The 21,175-nt window shown below is 36.0% G+C and overlaps 1 protein-coding gene across 2 annotated transcripts in view; it reads left to right on the forward strand.

Annotated features, from left to right (window-relative positions):
* Positions 1-14,591, forward strand: part of DTWD2 (DTW motif tRNA-uridine aminocarboxypropyltransferase 2) — a 165,598-nt gene extending 151,007 nt beyond the window's left edge. For both annotated transcript variants that reach the window (XM_017872342.1, XM_017872344.1), the window contains exons 5-6: positions 6,767-6,895; positions 14,089-14,591. In XM_017872342.1, the coding sequence (XP_017727831.1) occupies positions 6,767-6,895; positions 14,089-14,259 (300 nt within the window). In that variant the 3' untranslated portion in view covers positions 14,260-14,591. The remainder of the gene's footprint in view (positions 1-6,766; positions 6,896-14,088) is intronic.
* The last annotated feature ends 6,584 nt before the right edge of the window (positions 14,592-21,175 follow it).

Genomic DNA, 21,175 nt, shown 5'->3' on the forward strand with positions numbered 1-21,175 from the left:
AAAAAAAAAAAAAAAAAAAAAAAATAGGCAAAATTGAACAGTGTCTTATTTAGGATACCAGAAAGTAAGAGAATTATTAAAAATTTAGAGTAGTGGCTATTTCAGAAAAGGTGGGGTTTATTAGGAGAACTTTTACTGTTTTATTATGGACATTCATAAGTGAACTTGGATGGATCTTGATTCTCTTTCTCTGGAGTATACTGGGAGGAGCATACTGACAGTGTCAGTCATTTTGGATATATTCCATTTCTTAAATGGTTATTGGAGGATTCAAGGATGTCAGTTTTAGTCTTATACTTCATAGCTCAAATATTACCTATTCTATTTTATAAATATTAACAATTTTATAATCATATTTTGAAAATTAAGGTGTTGGAAAAGTAAATACCTTGAAGTAAATAGTCATTTTCTCTGGCTGGTGACACTACAGGGCACTTCACGTTTTATATTATGCATTTCTAAATCTTGTAGGTCTTTAAATTAACATGCATTTTTTATATTTAGAAAAGATAATTATAGAAAGTAAAATAACAAATGCAAAATTTTTACAATATGTTTCTAACAAGAGTGGCAACCTTGAGTTATATGCTATCCTATTAAACTGTCATGTCAGTCTTAATGCTAAAGATATTCTTGCCAATCACCAGGCCCAATATTTACTCCCATTGCAGACTTTCAGATGAACATCTTTTTCTTTCATCAGTATTTTAATAAATCTAAATTTAGGTTAGTGTTTTCTTTATTGGTATAATATACTTATGTATCTGTTTATATGCAGTATTATTAAACAATTGCCTACATTCAACAGGAATGGGCTAAATAAAGAAAATAAATAAATAAAATTTAAAAGTCCCATATCACTTGCTTTAAGTAAAAGTTAATTTTAAAGGTTGTGTGATAAATATCCATTGCCTGCAAGACACTGCCTGTGCAAGACACGTTTTTTTTTAGAATTTCTTTTAGAACCTATAACTAAGTGTAAATATATAATTATAAGAGGTTGAACTTAGTGTAAATATGTAATATGTGGTAAAACTTTAAGTTTTCTTCTTATAATTACGTATTTATACTTGGTTATAGGTCAAAAAATTATTATTATTATATTTTTTAAGACAGAGTTTTGCTCTGTCATCTAGGCTGGAGTGCGGTGGCACAGTCATGGCTCACTGGAGCCTCAACCTCCCAGGCGCAGGTGATCCTCTTGCCACAGACTCCCGAGTAACTGGGACTACAGGCACATGCCACCACGCTTGGCTAACCATGGCTAACACCTGGGCACTGGCTTGTTGCCCAGGCTAGTCTCAAACTCTTCCCACCTTGGCCTCCTGTTGCTGAGATTACAGGTGTGAGCCACTGTGCCCAGTCAACATTTTAATTTTAAAGGAACAAAAATATAAATTATAGGATTTTTAAATCCATATTTCTATGATTAATTTAAAATCTTTAAAAAAGTGTAACTTTATATAGAATGTGAAATATTTTAGAAACATATGAATGATGTAATTGATAAAGAAACACTAGCTTCCCATAGTATCAAGTTTATACCTATTTCTTGAGTTGACTACCTTGAAGATTATGGTATATCTCCATTTTTATGGGAGAATAAATAAATCTCCATTTTGATGTTTTTTTGTGTGTTTGCTTTTGTGTTTATGTGATTAGACAAATATAATGGTTGTAGAAAAGGTCTTTTTAACATCTTTTCTTTATGACTATATAATTTAAAAAATTGCATATTCTCTTTAGAATATTTTCTAAATGAGCGCTCTAAAATGTCACTTTAAGGCATAATGTTTGGAAAACATAATGTATTTATATTCTTGATGTAGATTTCAATAACATGCTGAGTTTTGCTCTGGTTGAATTTTTCCTGTATCCTCAGAGAAATTAATGACAGTATTTTGACATAAGATTTTCAGATTTTGCATTATTAAAATTAGAGTTGCATAGAATAAAAGAAAGCAATCCTTTTACTAGTCCTAGGAAAGGATTAGATAAGCATGGCATATTTTATAAATTAAACACAGTTCTTATTTGGATCAAAAGTCTAAGCAGTTTTTATAGATTTCTCGGGTTAAATGGAAATGTATTCCATTTTTCATAATGTGAAAAAATGTCTAAATTTGTAATTCTTGTAATATTTGTATGCTGTAAGTGAGCTACCTCCACTTTATAAACTTACCAAAGTTCCTCCAGAGATACAAATTATGACTAATAATACTTGTTAACCAATTTAAAATTTTCCAGCTAAAAGTTAATAATTGATTAAAGTAGTTGTTTATCAACTTTGTAAGCTGGAATTCAGACACAAATCCTTAACCTTTTTAAATACTCCCTTTCTCCACTCCTTATCCCCACATCTTCTTCCCCAGTAAAGTCACAAAACCCCCTAAATTTAAGTATTAGAATTTTTTAACTTTGTAGATTCAGAGGGTACATGTGCAGGTTTGTTACAAGGGTATATTGCCTGACATTTAGGTTTGGGGTCACCTAGGTAGTGAGCATAGTACCCAATACATAGTTGTTGAATCCTTGCCGTCCTCCCTGCTGTGTCTCTGGTTCCTATCTTTATGTCTGTGTGTACACAGTGTTTAGCTCCCACTTACAAGAGAGAACATGCAGTATTTGATTTTCATTTTCTGTGTTAATTTGCTTAGGATAATGGCCTCCAGCTGCATCCACGTTGCTGCAAAGGACATGATTTCATTCTTTTTATGGCTGTGTAGTATTCCATAATGCAAATGTACCACATTTTCTTTATCCAGTCCACCAATATGGGCATCTAGGTTGATTCCATGTCTTTGCTATTATGAATAGGGCTGCAATGAACATATGAGAGCATGTATCTTTTTGGTAGAATGATTTCTTTTCCTTTGTGTATATAGCCAGTAATGGGATTTCTGGGTTGAATGGTGGTTCTATTTTCATTCCTTTGAGAAATCTCTAAACTAATTTCTACAGTGGCTGAACTAATTTACATTCCCACCAACAGTGTATAAGCATCTCCTTTTCTCTTCAGCCCTGCCAACATCTGTTATTTTTTGACTTAAAAAAATAATTTCAAACTTGTGTTTTAGATCGGGGGTACATGTGCAGGTTTGTTGCATAGGTATATTCTGTGATGCTGAGGTTTAGGGTATGAATGATACTGTCACCCAGGTAGTGAGCATAATACCTGATAGTTAGGTTTTTAGCACTTGCCCCACTCCCTCTCTCCTCTCTCTGGTAGTCTCCAGTGTCTGTGTTCCTGTGTTTATACCCATGTGTACCCAGTACTTAACTCTCACTTACAGATGAGAACATGTGGTTTGGTTTTCTGTTCCTGCGTTAATTCGCATAGGATAATGGCCTCCGGCTGCATCCATGTTGCTGCAAAGGCATGATTTCATTTTTTTTAATGATGAATGCATAGTGTTCCACGGTGTATATGTACCACGTTTTCTTTACTGAATCCATCATGGTTGATTCTGTGCCTTTGCTGTTGTGAATAGTGCTGCAGTCAATCTACGAGTACCTGTGTCATTATGGTAGAACAATTTCTATTCCTTTAGAGATATATATATATCCAGTAATGGAATTTCTGGGTCAATTGATAGTTCAGTTTTAATTTCTTGGAGAAATACCACAACGCTTTCCACAGTGGCTGAATTAATTTACATTCCCACAAGCAGTGTTATATAAACATTCCCTCTTCTCCATAACCTCTTGCCAGCATCTGCTATTTTTTGACCTTTTAATAATAGCCCTTCTGACTTGTGTGAGATGGTATCTCATTGTGGTTTTTTTTTTTTTCTTTTCTTTTCTTTTTTTTTTTTTTTGATACAGGGTCTCACTCTGTTGCCCACGTTGGAGTGCAGTGGCACAATCTTGGCTCACTGCAGTCTCTGCCTCTCGGGTTCAAGTGATTCTCCACAGATGTGTACCACCATGCCCAGTTAATTTTTGTATTTTTAGTAGAGATTGGGTTTCACCATGTTGGCCAGGCTGTTCTTCAACTCCCAGCCTCAGGTGATCCACCCACCTCAGCCTCTGAAAGTGCTGGAATTATAGGCCTGAGCCACTGCATGCAGCCTCATTGTGGTTTTGATTTGCATTTCTCTAATGATTAATGATACTGAGCATCTTTTCATCTGCTTGTTGGCCACATGTATGTCCTCTTTTGAAAAATGTATTTTCACATCCTTTGACCACATTTTAATGGGGTTCTTTGTTTTTTGCTTGAAATTTGTTTAAGCCCCTTGTAGATTCTGGATATTTGTTTGGATGCATAGTTTGCTAATAATTTCACCCATTCTGTAGGTTTTCGGATTGCTGTGTTGATAGTTTCTTTTTCTGTGCAGAAGCTTTTTAGTTTAATTAGATTCCACTTGCCAACTCTCGCTTTTGTAGCAGTTGCTTCTGAGGACTTAGTAATAAATTCTTTGCCAAAGTTGATATCCAGAGGGTATTTCCTAGGTTTTCTTCTAGGATTTCTGTAGTCCTTGGCCTTACATTTAAGTCTAATCCATTTTGAATTTTTTTTTTTTTGAGGTGGCATCTGGCTCTGTCACCCAGTCTGGAGGGCAGTGGTGCCATCTTGACTCACTGCAACCTCTGCCTCCAGAGTTCAAGTGATTCTCCTGCCTTAGGCTCCCAAGTAGCTGGGATTATAGGTGCATGCCACCACGCCTGGCAATTTTTTTTTTTCTTTGTATTTTTAGTAGAGACAGGGTTTCACCATATGGGCCAGGCTGGTCTCAAACTCCTGGCCTCAAGAGATCTGCCAGCCTTGGCTTCCCAAAGTGCTAGGATTATAGGTGTGAGCCATCCCACCTGGCCATCTTGAATTAATTTTTGTGTATGGTGATATGTAGAGGTCCAGTTTCATTATTCTGCATATGGCAAACCAGTTATCCCAGCACCATTTATTGAATAGGGAGTTCTTTCCCCATTATTTATGTATTTATTTTATTTTATTTTATTTTTTTATTATTATACTTTAAGTTCTGGGATACATGTACAGAACTTGCAAGTTTGTTACATAGGTATGCATGTGCCATGGTGGTTTGCTCAACCCATCATCTACATTAGGTATTTCTCCTAATGCTATCCCTCTCCTAGCCCCCACACCCCCCAACAGGCCCCGGTGTGTGATGTTCCCCTCCCTGTGTTCATGTATTCTCATTGTACAACTCCCACTTACAACTGAGAACATGTGGTGTTTGGTTTTCTGTTCCTGTGTTAGTTTGCTGAGAATGATGGTTTCCAGCTTCATCCATGTCCCTGCAAAGGACATGAACTCATCCTTTTTATGGCTGCATAGTATTCCAGGGTGTATATATGCCACATTTTCTTTATCCAGTCTGTCATTGATAGGCATTTGGGTTGGTTTCAAGTCTTTGCTATTGTGAATAATGCTGCAATAAACATATGTGTGCATGCATCTTTATAGTAGAATGATTTATAATCCTTTGGGTATATACCCAGTATTGGGATTGCTGGGTCAAATGGTGTTTCTGGTTCTAGATCCTTGAGGAATTGCCACACTGTCTTCCACAATGGTTGAACTAATTTACACTCCCACCAACAGTGTAAAAGTGTTCCTATTTCTCCACATCCTCTCCAGTATATGTTGTTTCCTGGCTTTTTAATGATCACCATTCTAACTGGCATGAGATGGTATCTCATTGTGGTTTTGATTTGTATTTCTCTAATGACCAGTGATGATGAGATTTTTTTCATGTTTGTTGGCCACATAAATGTACTTTTGAGAAGTGTCTGTTCATAGCCTTTGCCCACTTTTTGATGGGGTTGTTTGCTTTTTTCTTGTAAATTTGTTTAAGTTCCTTGTAAATTCTGGATATTAGCCCTTTGTCAGATGGATAGATTGCAAAAATTTTCTCCTATTTTGTAGGTTGCCTGTTCACTCTGATGGTAGTTTCATTTGCTGGGCAGAAGCTCTTTAGTTTAATTAGATCCCATTTGTCAATTTTGGCTTTTGTTGCCATTGCTTTGGTGTTTTAGTCATAAAGTCTGCCCATGCCTGTGTCCTGAATGATATTGCCTGGGTTTGCTTCTAGGGTTTTTATGGTTTTAGGTTTTATGCTTAAGTCTTTAATCCATTTTGAGTTAATTTTTGTAAGGTGTAAGAAAGGCGTCCAGTTTCAATTTTCTGCATATGGGCAGCCAGTTTCCCAACACCATTTATTAAATAGGTGTTGCTTGTTTGTGTCGGGTTTGTCAAAGATCAGATGCTTGTAGATGTGTGGCGTTACTTCTAAGGCCTCTGTTCTGTTTCATTGGTTTATATATCTGTTTTAATACTAGTACCTGCTCTTTTGGTTACTGTAGCCTTGTAGCCTTTTTGATTTTAGCTGTAGCCTTTTTGATTTTAGCTACTCTACTGAGTGTGAAATGTTACCCCATTGTGGTTTTAATTTACGTTAGATTATGTTGAACACTTTTTTATGTACCTATCTGCTATTCTTATAACTTCTTTTGTGAAGTGTATATTCACTCTTTACTGCAAGGGGATTATTAGTCTTTTTACCCTGGATTTGTAGGAGTTTGTATATATTGTGGATATGTCTTCTTCTGTATAGCTATCTTCTTGCTTCTACCGTTTAACAGTAATAACAAAAGGATGTTATACATAAAAGATGTTGATACATTTAATACTTCTAAGCTGCTGGCAGTTTTGGAAGGAAAGTAATTAGTATTTAAAACACAGACTTTATAACTTTAAATTTAAAACAAAAATTACATTCTATTTTGTGTTTGATTTCAGGTGCAGTTAAAAACTAGCATTTCTAGTCAGTATGTAATTCGGATGCAACCGACTAATAGATGTCTTTCTACACTGGAGTGTGCAGCTGTTGCTCTTTCCATCTTGGAGAAAAATAATTACATACAAGAGGTACGTCTTTGGAAGGTTATAGTTTTTGAAAGTGGGAGTTTTCTTGGATTTTACATAGAAGATTTAGACATGCTTGTTAAATTTGTAACTCATGTGACAAGTAGAATCTTCTGTTTTAGAAATTTATGTACTTTTATAACCTTCTTTCCCCTCTGGTGTTTTTCTGTGTTAGTTTAGTATTCCAGATTGCATTATTTAAATATTCATACTAAGCTGTGCAAACATAATTTGTAATATGCTAAATTACAGTTAAGTAGCACAACATTAAATAGTTTTTTGGCTAGATTTTTCTTTTGGTGTTTTCTCTTTTTGGTATTTTGTGTTCTCTTGTGCTCAGCCTTTTCTTCTTTTAGTTAAAAGAACATTCTATAGCAACATTTTAATTTTTGCATCGGTGCCGTTATTTGAGGATGTATACTAACTTTCTGTTTCTCATATTAACTTTGCTTAGAATGTAAAAAAGACATTTTCTTGAAATAAAAGCGTAGAAAATATGAAAACATTATAACCTGCAATTATTTTAATTTCTATGAAAGCATGATGATTTCATATAAAATTAATAATCATCAGCAAAGAATAATGTTTCAGTGTGCTTACTAACATCTTAGTCTTTTGGAACATATAAGAAACTTAGCATTTGTAGCAAAAGAAAAAATAGCGAAATGAAACCTAAATTGTTATGGTTTTTTAATTATTGAAAAGTTTTGATAAATACAACTCAATAAGAAAGTCAGAGGATAATAAGCACAAATAAATGGGATTTATAACTCCGCCTTCAAAACACTGCATAAACACATGGATGCACACACGCATGTACACACACACGTGAGGTACTCTTTCTTGCCTTCTTTCTTTCTCATTATCCATTATGGTTACAGTTATGAGTATGCCTTAAGCACGAAGGAAATTTCAATAACAGATGAAAGCTCAGTTCAGAGTAAATGTATTAGCTACCAAGATATTAATCCTAAAGAGAACAAAAAGATATCAAAAGCTAGGAGTGTTAAAGAATATTAGAAGCAGGCATGGCCAGGCGCAGTGGCTCATGCCTGTAATCCCAGCACTTTGGGAGGCCGAGGCAGGTGGATGATGAGGTCAACAGATCGAGACCATCCTGGCTAACATGGTGAAACCCCGTCTCTACTAAAAATACAAAAAATTAGCCAGGCGTGGTGTCGGGCGCCTGTAGCCCCAGCTACTTGGGAGGCTGAGGCAGGAGAATGGTGTGAACCCAGGAGGCGGAGCTTGCAGTGAGCCGAGATTGCACCACTGCACTCCAGCCTGGGCAACAGAGCAAGACTCCGTCTCAAAAAAAAAAAAAAGAATGTTATAAGCAGGCATTGAATTACTTTTTTCCTCTCCTCTACCTTAAACTGTGGAAAATGTCAGAGCTGGAGACTTTTTTTTTCTTTTGAAAGAAGTAGGCTTTTCGTGTGTGTGTGTGTGTGTGTGTGTGTGTGTGTGTTTGAGTCTTAGACTTTGTTTTGGGTCTAGGCAATTTCACTTTCTCTGCCTTTGAAAAAAAATTCATGAAGGACCATAGATTCTTACTTTAAATGAGCAGGGAGTGTTCTCAGACACTTTTCCATCTCTAACCATGTCACCTACTCCCATGTCCCTAGCCATGAACATAGTACTTTATATACTCCATACGTATCTTTCTGTTTTGTTTATTTACTATCATCTCTGTATATTCTTAAGCAAATATATATACATACATGCTCTTCACAGGTGTCTTAATAGAGTTATGTAACCCAGTGCTATTTTTTCAACTTGCTTTCTCTACAGTCTCTGCATTTTCTTTTTTGTTAATGTAAAACTCTAGGATCAGACAACATCAGACCAAACAAGGACCCATTGAAAGTTCAAATTTTGAGGGAAGAATATATTCCTTAGCTATAGATTTAAAGCTTACTTTTCTCTCCTTTTGGGTTCTGGAAAGAATTCTCTATGGACTTATATCTCTTATTCCCACAATTGGAAGTGGATCTTTACTACAATCCTAAATGTAACCTTTAATGTTAGTAATGGTGCTGGTTATGGTAATAGCAGTTGTACAATAATAGGGTTGCAGTTAAGGAAAGGGTTTGTACTACTACTACTACTAATTCTCCTAGTGCTCCCTTCTCTCCAGTTTTATAATATTTTGATGGTAATTAATGTACCATCTACTTGTACAAAAAAATAAATTTAAAAATTAATGTACTATTTTATTAGGAACCCTATTAGCTAAAAATGTTTTGGGCTTTATTTTACAAATGTTCTAGACTCTACAAAGTATTAGAATGAATTCTTTCAAAGTTAACTGATAAGGAAGTTTTTGAAAAAATGGTATAACATTGTATATTTAGGACAACTTTCTTCATGTTGTTTTAGGGCCTCTTCTTCATCAGCATTTTTTCATTCTTTCATTAATTCTGTTGTTTTATATAACCCAAGGCATTTGTTGATGACATAAAGCCACAGGCTGACTTGAATCTTGCTAGATTGTGCTTTGTGATATGATCTCTTAAAAAAAAAAACCAAAAAAGGAATCCTTATTGTGACAACTTGAGACTTGCAAAATACATTCTGAGTGTAATATGTAACAAAAGGCAAAGTTGAAGACAACGGAATGGTGACAGGACCCATTATCTCTTCAGCTTTTGTTATTGTTGTCTGTAGATAAAATTAAACATAAAGTCCCAAAGTAATAGTGAGGTATTAGAACCCTCATTCTGCTTGCTTTGGTTGCCAGGAGTCATTGTACTGCAGTGGCCAGGAGTAGAAAAAGGATGTTTGACAGTCAGACCTGTGATTTGGGAGGTACTGATAACATGGTGGGAGCATGAACAGAAGAAATACATAATGAAACATCTCAAGTTACTTATTATTACAGATGGCAAAAATTGCCTCCAGCCACAGTTTATAGTAAAAGCTGTTTTCTTAGCAGGGGAATCCCACATCCAGCCTTTTCAAAGCTGGTTACAAGAAAAAAATTAGCATCTAGTTACGATAATAAATTAGCATCTTTGTGAAATGCAGTATCAGTCTGCCCTGAACATAGGGGTTTTCTTTCCCTCCTGGGGAGGAAAGTGATGACACACACTTTTTCCCAATAATGTTTTATCAGGGGCATTCTAATAAAACCTTAAGCTGGTGGGGAGAATAGGACATTTTCTTTTCTTTTCCTCTTCTCTTTGCTTCAATTTGCTTTGCTTTTCTTTTTCTTTTCCAACAGAGTCTTGCTCTGTCACCCAGGCTGGAGTGCAGTGGCATGATCTTGATTCACCACACCTTCTGCCTCCTGGGTGTAAGCGATCTTCCCACCTCAGCCTCCCAAGTAGCTGGGACTACAGGTGCATGCCACCATGCCCAGCTAATTTTTGTATTTTTTATAGAGATGGGAGAGGCGGGGGGAGTCTCATGTTGCCCAGATTGGTCTTGCACTCCTAGGGGATTTAAGTGATCCACCTGCCTTGGCCGGCCAAAATGTTGGAATTCCAGGCCTCAGCTACTGTGCCCACCAGAGAAGAGTCAATTTTCACTTGGCTTTATTCTATAGAGGCAGGGCTCCTCAAAATAAAGAATTTGGCACAGAATAGCTTTGTTAGTCTGTTGTCTCATCCTCACTCTATTCTAGAGCAGTTTTTCAAGCACCTGAAAGTATGGCTACAGGAAAGTAGCATGATGTGGACTTTGAAGTAGTTTTGAATTACAACTTGTTATCATCACTTTTTGCAAGTGGGCAGACCACATAATTTCTTTGTACTTGTGTTCTTATCTGTAATATACAAATAGTTACCTCATAGTATTTCAAGAACTGAGGTAATAATGAGTAATTGCCACAGTTGTCAGCACAGGCACTCAAAAAGAGTTAATCCTTTTGCCCTTCTTTTCCTCTCTAATTTTTGCCTGTAGATTGGCAAAAGAAAGTCTGAACTAAAAGGTGGTGGCTTTCATTAGCTACTGCAGTATTTATAGGACTTTTCATACCTTGGAAGCCTTTAGCTTAGGGATCATTTCTATTACAGAACCTTCTCTACTTGTGAAGTTTTATCATAGGAATTTTTAAAGATAGATGTGGCAGAACCTCTTCTATAGCCTGAATGTTTTGACTGTACCCAATACCAGCGGTTGGAAGTAATGGTTCCTTGAAAACTGTCACTTTTCACATGCAGCAAAAAGGATTTACTAGGATAGGCTACAACTTTAAAACTCTAAAGTTGAAATCGCGTAAGATGACAAAAGTTTATGCATCTCTCATGCTGTTTGTCCAGTGGGATTACCCTGAGGACCTCTGCTCATTGCAGTCACCCAGGCATCCATCCTGATGGAGGAACTATCTAGATAATTCATCCCACTTTCATCAAGGAAGGGGCAAGGAAGGTGGTGAATCCTATACCACTTTTAATGCTTCTGCCCTAAGGTGACACATATTAGTTGTACTCACATTTCATTAACCAAAGCAAGTGATATGGCTGTGCCTAACTTTAAAAAGGGATAGAAAATGCCAATCTGCTTATGTCTCAAGAAGGAGGTCTGGGCTGTTTGTGAACAGCTGTAGGGAGTACCAACAGAGATGGAGTGGGGATCTGATTCAGATCTGCCTGTTTCCAGAATTCATTCTCTTCATTACCTCAGTAAATTGATGACTCTTATCTTCAGGATGTAAAAGTTGGAATCTATTGACCATAAGAATATGAGTGTTCTTCTCTATACAAGAATCTAATAAATGTAATAAAATATTAATAGAATCTTCAGTTGTCTTGGTCTGTATGTAGTCCTAGGTATGTTTCCTAGGTACGATGTTTCAGAATCCAATCAGTCCACTGTGCTGACTCTGTAAAGTATGTAAAGTCATATATTGTTATTTTAGCATTCCTTCTCTTGTTTTCCGCTTTAAAATAAATTATGAGAACATGCCTAAGGAGTTTTCTACAATAATATTGTGCAGAGCCTTTCCAAGATGTTTACCTTTTTTCTTTCTTTCTCTTTCTCCATCCCTCCTTTCTTCCCTCCCTCCTTTTTTTCTTCTCTTTCCCTTTTCTTTTCCTTCTTTTTATTTCTTTTCTTTGGTTTCTCATTCTGGACTGGGTGCAGTGGCTGACACCTGTAATCCCAGCACTTTGGGAGGCTGAGGCAGGCGGATCAGGAGGTCAGGAGTTCGAGACCAGCCTGGCTAATATGTTGAAACCCTGTCTCTACTAAAAATACAAAAATTAGCTGGGTATGGTAGCGCATGCCTGTAGTCCCAGCTACTTGGGAGGCTGAGGCGGAAGAATCACTTGAATCCAGGAGGCAGAGGTTGCAGTGAGCTGAGATCATGCCACTGCACTCCAGCCTGGGTGACAGCGTGAGACTCCATCTCAAAAAAAAGAAGAAGAAAGTTTCTTATTCTGCCACCAAGGCTGGAGTGCAGTGGCATGATCATGGTCCACTGCCGCCTTGACCTCCTGCCTCAGCCTCCCAAGTAGCTGGGACCACAGGTGCATACCACCATGTCTGGCTATTTTTTTTTTTTCTTTTTTTTTAGAAACAGGGTCTTGCCATGTTGCCTAGGCTGGTCTCAAACTCCTGGGCCCAAGGAATCCTCCTGCATCAGCCTCCCAAAATGCTGGGATTACAGATGTGAGGGTGTATATTACAGTAAGGAATTGTATTTGCCTGCATGTAAGAGAGCCCTTACTGCAGTGGTTAATTCACGTGGGGTTTTCTTTTTCTCCTGTAAATCAGAAATGCTGAGGTGAACAGTCCTGACTGGGAATGCAGCTTGAAAAAGACTTCAGGGACAAGTTTTCTTTTCTTTCTATCATCTTATGTATTTGGCTTTAATCTTCATGTTTATTGTCTAGGAGTCATATGGTGCTTGTCCTACCTTCAGTCATTTTCTAGGCAGGAAAAAAGGACAAAAACCTATGCCTGCTAAGTTTGTCCCCTTTAAAGAGTATCTCTAGGAGCCCCATCCCAGGACTTCTAGTTACATCTTCTTGGATAGATTGGGTCATTAGTCAATGTAATATTAGTAGCTGGACACATTGCTACCTTGAATATAATTTGAATTATTTTAATAAGGGAGAAAATGAATACGAAGAAGCAACTACTAGTGACTATCACAATTTTTAAGAGTTCATTGTAAATTAAAGCTAATTAGCCCCTTTTCTATCACTTATGTTGTGCATCAGCCTACCAGAATGCTGGGATTACAGATGTGAGAGTGTATATTATAGTTGGAAATGATATTTGGCCACGTGTAAGAGAACCCTTACTGCAGTTGTTAATTCATATGGGGTTTTCTTTGTGGGTTAATAAGTTTTCATGTAGACATTGTGAATTTTTTTGTAGTTAAATCTATCAATCTATCAGTTTTTTCTTTGTTTCTTTTGTGATCCTGTAACAATCTGTTCAATTGTTTTTGCTATATTTTTGAAAACATCTACATCAGGGGTCTCAGGCCCAAGGAAGGAATCTCACCCAAAATATGTTTAAAACACTTGCATAGTGTTGTTATGTTTTTAATTTTTGAATTTGAATAATTTTAGGTAGAGCATATACTCCAGTTGTATTACAACCACCACTATTCTCAGTTGGCTTATAAAGATCCACCCAGTTTACTTGTTTCTGTTACATGGCTGGCCTATAGGTATTTGAATTTAGACAGGTTCAGATATTGTTAGAATGATTTCAAATGCACCAAAACCTGGGTATCTAACTTGTATGTGGCCCATGACACTAATGTGAGAGAAATAGCAAACTGTTTACCCATTGCTACCATCATCTAATTGTTATCAGGTGTCAGTAAGCTTGCATTAATTTGTCATAGAAACTGAATTGACTGTTTGATATACTAATCTTTGTATTTAAATGTCTCGTTTAGTCTGCTTGTTACAGATTCAGTTATAATGGCAACAATTTTTCCTGGTGTTTGAATAAGTTAATGTATAAAACTAATATCAGACTTTATTACCTATGTGGAAAATCAGTATTTGTATCTTTTTACTAAAATTCCTTAGTGTGATATTAAGGTATGAATTTTAAAGATATTATTCATCTAGAAATAATTACATATTTATCAGAGTGCCTACTGTTTCTCATAGTTAAAAGCCAATCATAATAAAAGAAACATAATGACTCCTATTTCTCAATGAAAAATGTAGATAGAATATCATGATTTGTCATAGACACTTTTTTAGTGTCTTTTTTTTTCTTAACAGACTTTGCTTCGCCCTCTTCAAGCTTTATGCTCTTTTCAACTTCAGCATGGTGCCCAAATTCGCCTCAGCAAGGAACACCTTCTGAAAAATGGATTATATCCTAAACCAATGCCAAAGAACAAGCGCAAACTCAGGAAAATGCAACTGTTAAAGAATAGTGTTAAAATTTAGTACAGTTGTTATTTTGGTGCTAGCTTACCTGTCTTCATCTAACAATACCAAGTTAAGTTTTCATATAGTTTAGGTCTGTAGGTTTTTGACTTGCTAAAGAAGAATGAGAATTGCATACTAATCTTACCCAGAAGAAGGAAGCAAACCAAATATTCATAAAAACAAATAAACAAAAATTCACTGGCTCACTGAAAAGCAGGATTTCATGTTGTACTTGTTTTTAAAAATGTGCCTCTAATACATGTTTTCAAACCCAAAGTTAAAATGTGATTCGTTGTTGAGATGGGTTAGAAATTCTTAATCGTAAAATAGAAGGAAATTGTTGTAGTGGATTGGAACGGTGTTGTTTCCATTAGTGTTTATACATAATTAGGTGTAGACCAATAATATAAGATACCTACACTGGTTTGCAGTCCTAACTTTATAGTTTGAAGTAAGTAGCAAAAGAAAATATAATTACCAAGTTTTATTATTTTGTAAAATAGTATAAAGGAATAAGGAAACTTTAAGTATTATTTAGGGGCTAAATTTGAACTCAGCTAATATGATTTAAGTGCTCTATTCATTGCCCTGATTTTTAAAGAGGTGCATGTAATTTTGAAATAGCACACATTTTCATTTGTAATCACTCTGGATAAATTTGTATTTTTCAGTGTTCATTGAACAGGCTGATTGACTTTGGTAAACTTATTTTATTGATGTTTTCATATGGAAAATAATAAGTGGAATATGATACGACTGTTATTTTCGGAACATATTTCTTTAGGGCTATTTAAGATAACATTTTTAATGGGCAAAAACTTTCAATCTGAGAGAAAAAATTCCTCCTGCTTCATGGAAAAATATTTACTGAGATTTTGTATGGAATAAGAGACATGTATGTAACATATATTTATATTCAGCCCAAGTCTACTGCAATTATGTACACATCTTGGCAAGAAGAGGGGATTTTGTTTAGTCTTTGTTTATGATTTCTAGAGTTTCTGTATCTGGTGTTAAGTTGTAAGGAAAAACTAAACATGCAATTTAAAGGTAAACTTGGTAACTATTTATGGAGCATATACCAATGATTATTTCCCACAGTTTTCATGCTCGTTTGTTTATTATTTACTTGGATTAGACTCATTAAAAGCTATAATGCTGGTCACAATTAGAATGCTAATATTTGGGGAAACTATGCAGAAAATATTTTAAAGTATTAAAAGTTAGAGTGCTAGCTTCTATTGTTGATTTATTTTTGGATTTAAAAACAAATTAGGGTTGGGCCCATTTGCTCACACCTGTAATCCCAGCACTTTGGGAGGCTGAGATGTGAGAATTGCTTGAGCCCAGGAGTTTGAGACCAGCTTTGGCAATATGGTGAGACCCCATCTCCATACAAAATTTTTAAAAAAAATAATTAGCTGGATGTGGTGATGTACACCTGTAGTCCTAGCTACTTAGGAGGCTGAGGTGGGAGGATCACTTGAGTGTAGGAGATGAAGGCTGCGAGAAGCTATGTTCATTCTACTGTGCTGCAGCCTGGGCTACAGAGTGAGACCTGTCTAAAATAAATAAATAAAATAAATAAATAAATGCCTGGACTACAGAGTGAGACCTGTCTAAAATAAACAAACAAACAAACAAACTAATTTACAGTGTGAAGCACCTAATATCAAATGATTATTTGGTGTACTAGAAAAGAAACAGCATATAATGTATAATAGTTCCTTTTTGGGGCCAGTTTTTCACATTGATATTAAACTTCATGAGTTTCTTTTAGCTATTTTATTATTATTTTTGAGACAGAATCTCACTCTGTAGCCCAGGCTGGAGTGCAGTGGCGCTCTCTCGGCTCACTGCAAGCTCCACCTCCCAGGTTCACACCATTCTCCTGCCTCAGCCTCCCGAGTAGCTGAGACTACAGGCGCCCACCACCACACCCGGCTAATTTTTTGTGTTTTTAGTAGAGACAGGGTTTCACCGTGTTAGCCAGAATGGTCTTGATCTCCTGACCTCATGATCCACCCACCTCGGCCTCCCAAAGTGCTGGAATTACAGGCGTGAGCCACCGTGCCCAGCAGTCATTATTACTTTTTAAAAAAAACTCCCCTACCCCATAATATACCATTTTGTATCTCAAAATTGTACTTTGTTGATTTTTAAGAGTAATTTCTATTTTTATCTTTTAAATAAAACATTTTAGAGTAGTTTTGAAGACTTAAAAAGCTTAAAATTTAGTGTTCTTGGAAATGTATAAAATTTTCTTGAAGTATGAATAGTTTTCCAAATTATTTTACTGACTTGTTAACTCACTTTACTTGTTTTTTACTTATTTTTCCTGATCTCTTAACAAGTTGAGTCCATTTAATCATCTGTGGTATAAAATGCTTCTCTAGTCATCTGTTCTCATTAAACAGTTGTAAGTACGTTTTAAAAGCCATTATTTTAATTACTAAATTTTGTCAAGTATGTAGTATTACGTGAGTATTTTAACTGAAAAATTAGGCTTTTAAAAATTACTTTTTTATTATATTAGTTGAATTTAAATTCAGATTCTTTATATTTGCTTGATTTTCCTGGAAGTTCCCAGTTTTATGAATTTGTAGCTGATAATAGGCGTTACTTGTGTACCCCATCTGCACTTTGATGTGGTGTAGATGATTTTGTGAGTTATTTGAATCATGTAACTCAGAGAATAGTATTTCCTTATACATAAAGTGACCTAACTTTTAATCAGCTCATTTATAGTATGTTGAAAATCACTGTGTGTAATGAGAGGTATTGAGAGTTTCTTGCACATGAGTATAAAGGGTTAAAACCTAGTTTATACAAAGTAGTAAGTCACAGTGCATGGCAACTTTCTGCAGGTTGGAATTACAAGACTTCTTATGTGGAATAGGAGAATTCTATTGGGAAAAAATTATTTTCTCTTTAAGACTTTAAGACTCCAGAGACACTTTTCTTATTCATGACCAGTAATATTTTTCAAAGATTTTGGAAGGAATAAGCTCCTCACTATACTACCAGTTCGTGATTTATTTATTTATGTATTTTAGAGACAGGGCCTCCTTCTGTCACCCAGTTTGGAGTGCAGTGGTGTAATCATAGCTTACTGCAGCCTCAAACTCCTGAGCTCTGTTCCTCCTGCCTCAGCCTCCCAAGTGGCTAGAACCTCAGCCCCGTGCCACCACACTCAGCTCATTTTAAATTTTACTAATTTCATTTAATTTTTGTGGAGATGGGGGGGTCTCGCTGTGTTGTTTAGGCTGGTCCTGAACTCCTGGCCTCAAGCGATCCTTCTGCCTTGGCCTCTCAGCAAATTATATAGAAGAGCACTTCTGTATAATTTATTGTTTCTTCATCACATATTTTCAACTGTTGCCCTAAATAGGTTTAAAAATATGATCACGTTATTAGAAAATCCTTTCCATTGAATTTCAGGGATGCTGAATTTCAGGGAGCTAAATTGTTCACCCTTGTGTGTAATTGTTACTGGTTCAGAAGTAAATTTTATTGATGCTACAAGTAAAAAGTTAGATCCGACTAAGTAAACTCAAAAGTTTTACATAACTATATTTTACTGTGTGGATGTATTTCTTTAAAATAGGTATGGATCGATATTTTTATGAATAAATAATATTGCATTGTAGATGGAATGAAACTTTGCATTTAATTTCCCCCTTAAGTAGGCTTTTTGTAGAATGAATTACTATCTCCTAAATTGTCCAATCTAAATTTTTATTGGCTACATTAACTTAAAGCATATTCTCTCTCTTTGCTCATCACACTTTTTTTCCTTCTTCCCAGGGTCTTCCTCTCCCTCTTTCATCACCTACATTGTCCCCCTTCCTTTTCTACTATTCTTATTGTATGTACTAGCTGTTGTTATTTATACAAATACTCATATATCCTTGCATAGCATGTTTTTAAACAAAAGATACTGTAGTGATCTTAACAGTTTACAATTTTGTATTTAAAAATTATTCAGGAAATCTGGAAATCCCTGACTTTTTGCACCATGCTGATCACTTGGCTCCTGTCTTAGTCCATTCTGGCTGCTATCTCAGAATACCAGAGACTGGGTAACTTATAAACAACAGAAATTTATTTCTCCTAAATCTGGAAGCTGGGAAATACAGTATCAAGGTGCCAGCAGATTTGGTGTCTGGTGAGGGGCCCACTCACTGGTTCATAGATGGTGCGTTCTAGCTGCGTCTTCACCTAGTGAAAGGGTTGAGCTAGCTCTCTGGGACCCTTATGACCTAATCATCCCCCAAAGGTTCCACTTCCTAATACTATACCTTGGGAATTAAGGTTTCAACATGTGAGTTTTGTGGGGACACAAACATTCAGATCATAGCAACTCCTGTGCTCTACTAAAAAGCATATTCGATAAATAAGTAATCGTCTTTCAATTTTTAAGAATTATTCACTTGAGCCCAGCATAGTGGTTCNTCTTGAAGTATGAATAGTTTTCCAAATTATTTTACTGACTTGTTAACTCACTTTACTTGTTTTTTACTTATTTTCCTGATCTCTTAACAAGTTGAGTCCATTTAATCATCTGTGGTATAAAATGCTTCTCTAGTCATCTGTTCTCATTAAACAGTTGTAAGTACGTTTTAAAAGCCATTATTTTAATTACTAAATTTTGTCAAGTATGTAGTATTACGTGAGTATTTTAACTGAAAATTAGGCTTTTAAAATTACTTTTTTATTATATTAGTTGAATTTAAATTCAGATTCTTTATATTTGCTTGATTTTCCTGGAAGTTCCCAGTTTTATGAATTTGTAGCTGATAATAGGCGTTACTTGTGTACCCCATCTGCACTTTGATGTGGTGTAGATGATTTTGTGAGTTATTTGAATCATGTAACTCAGAGAATAGTATTTCCTTATACATAAAGTGACCTAACTTTTAATCAGCTCATTTATAGTATGTTGAAAATCACTGTGTGTAATGAGAGGTATTGAGAGTTTCTTGCACATGAGTATAAAGGGTTAAAACCTAGTTTATACAAAGTAGTAAGTCACAGTGCATGGCAACTTTCTGCAGGTTGGAATTACAAGACTTCTTATGTGGAATAGGAGAATTCTATTGGGAAAAAATTATTTTCTCTTTAAGACTTTAAGACTCCAGAGACACTTTTCTTATTCATGACCAGTAATATTTTCAAAGATTTTGGAAGGAATAAGCTCCTCACTATACTACCAGTTCGTGATTTATTTATTTATGTATTTTAGAGACAGGGCCTCCTTCTGTCACCCAGTTTGGAGTGCAGTGGTGTAATCATAGCTTACTGCAGCCTCAAACTCCTGAGCTCTGTTCCTCCTGCCTCAGCCTCCCAAGTGGCTAGAACCTCAGCCCCGTGCCACCACACTCAGCTCATTTTAAATTTTACTAATTTCATTTAATTTTGTGGAGATGGGGGGGTCTCGCTGTGTTGTTTAGGCTGGTCCTGAACTCCTGGCCTCAAGCGATCCTTCTGCCTTGGCCTCTCAGCAAATTATATAGAGAGCACTTCTGTATAATTTATTGTTTCTTCATCACATATTTTCAACTGTTGCCCTAAATAGGTTTAAAATATGATCACGTTATTAGAAAATCCTTTCCATTGAATTTCAGGGATGCTGAATTTCAGGGAGCTAAATTGTTCACCCTTGTGTGTAATTGTTACTGGTTCAGAAGTAAATTTTATTGATGCTACAAGTAAAAGTTAGATCCGACTAAGTAAACTCAAAAGTTTTACATAACTATATTTTACTGTGTGGATGTATTTCTTTAAAATAGGTATGGATCGATATTTTATGAATAAATAATATTGCATTGTAGATGGAATGAAACTTTGCATTTAATTTCCCCTTAAGTAGGCTTTTGTAGAATGAATTACTATCTCCTAAATTGTCCAATCTAAATTTTATTGGCTACATTAACTTAAAGCATATTCTCTCTCTTTGCTCATCACACTTTTTTTCCTTCTTCCCAGGGTCTTCCTCTCCCTCTTTCATCACCTACATTGTCCCCTTCCTTTTCTACTATTCTTATTGTATGTACTAGCTGTTGTTATTTATACAAATACTCATATATCCTTGCATAGCATGTTTTAAACAAAAGATACTGTAGTGATCTTAACAGTTTACAATTTTGTATTTAAAATTATTCAGGAAATCTGGAAATCCCTGACTTTTGCACCATGCTGATCACTTGGCTCCTGTCTTAGTCCATTCTGGCTGCTATCTCAGAATACCAGAGACTGGGTAACTTATAAACAACAGAAATTTATTTCTCCTAAATCTGGAAGCTGGGAAATACAGTATCAAGGTGCCAGCAGATTTGGTGTCTGGTGAGGGGCCCACTCACTGGTTCATAGATGGTGCGTTCTAGCTGCGTCTTCACCTAGTGAAAGGGTTGAGCTAGCTCTCTGGGACCCTTATGACCTAATCATCCCCAAAGGTTCCACTTCCTAATACTATACCTTGGGAATTAAGGTTTCAACATGTGAGTTTTGTGGGGACACAAACATTCAGATCATAGCAACTCCTGTGCTCTACTAAAAAGCATATTCGATAAATAAGTAATCGTCTTTCAATTTTTAAGAATTATTCACTTGAGCCCAGCATAGTGGTTCATGTCTGTAATTCCAGCACTTTGGGAGGCCGAGGCGGGTGAATCACGAGGTCAGGAGTTCAAGACCAGCCTGACCAAGATGGTGAAACCTTGTCTCGACTAAAAATACAAAAATTAGCCAAGCATAGTGGCAAGCAGGCACCTGTAATCCCAGCTATTCAGGAGACTGAGGCAGAGAATTGCTTGAACCGGGGAGGCAGAGGTTGCAGTGAGCTGAGATGTGCCACTGCACTCTAGCCTGCGTGGCAGAGCGAGCCAACGTCTCAAAAAAAAAAAAAAAAAAAAAAAAAAAAACAAATAACATC

The sequence above is a fragment of the Rhinopithecus bieti genome, unplaced genomic scaffold, assembly GCF_001698545.2.
Source record: "Rhinopithecus bieti isolate Rb0 unplaced genomic scaffold, ASM169854v2 scaffold_6439, whole genome shotgun sequence".
Taxonomy (NCBI): Eukaryota; Metazoa; Chordata; class Mammalia; order Primates; family Cercopithecidae; genus Rhinopithecus; species Rhinopithecus bieti.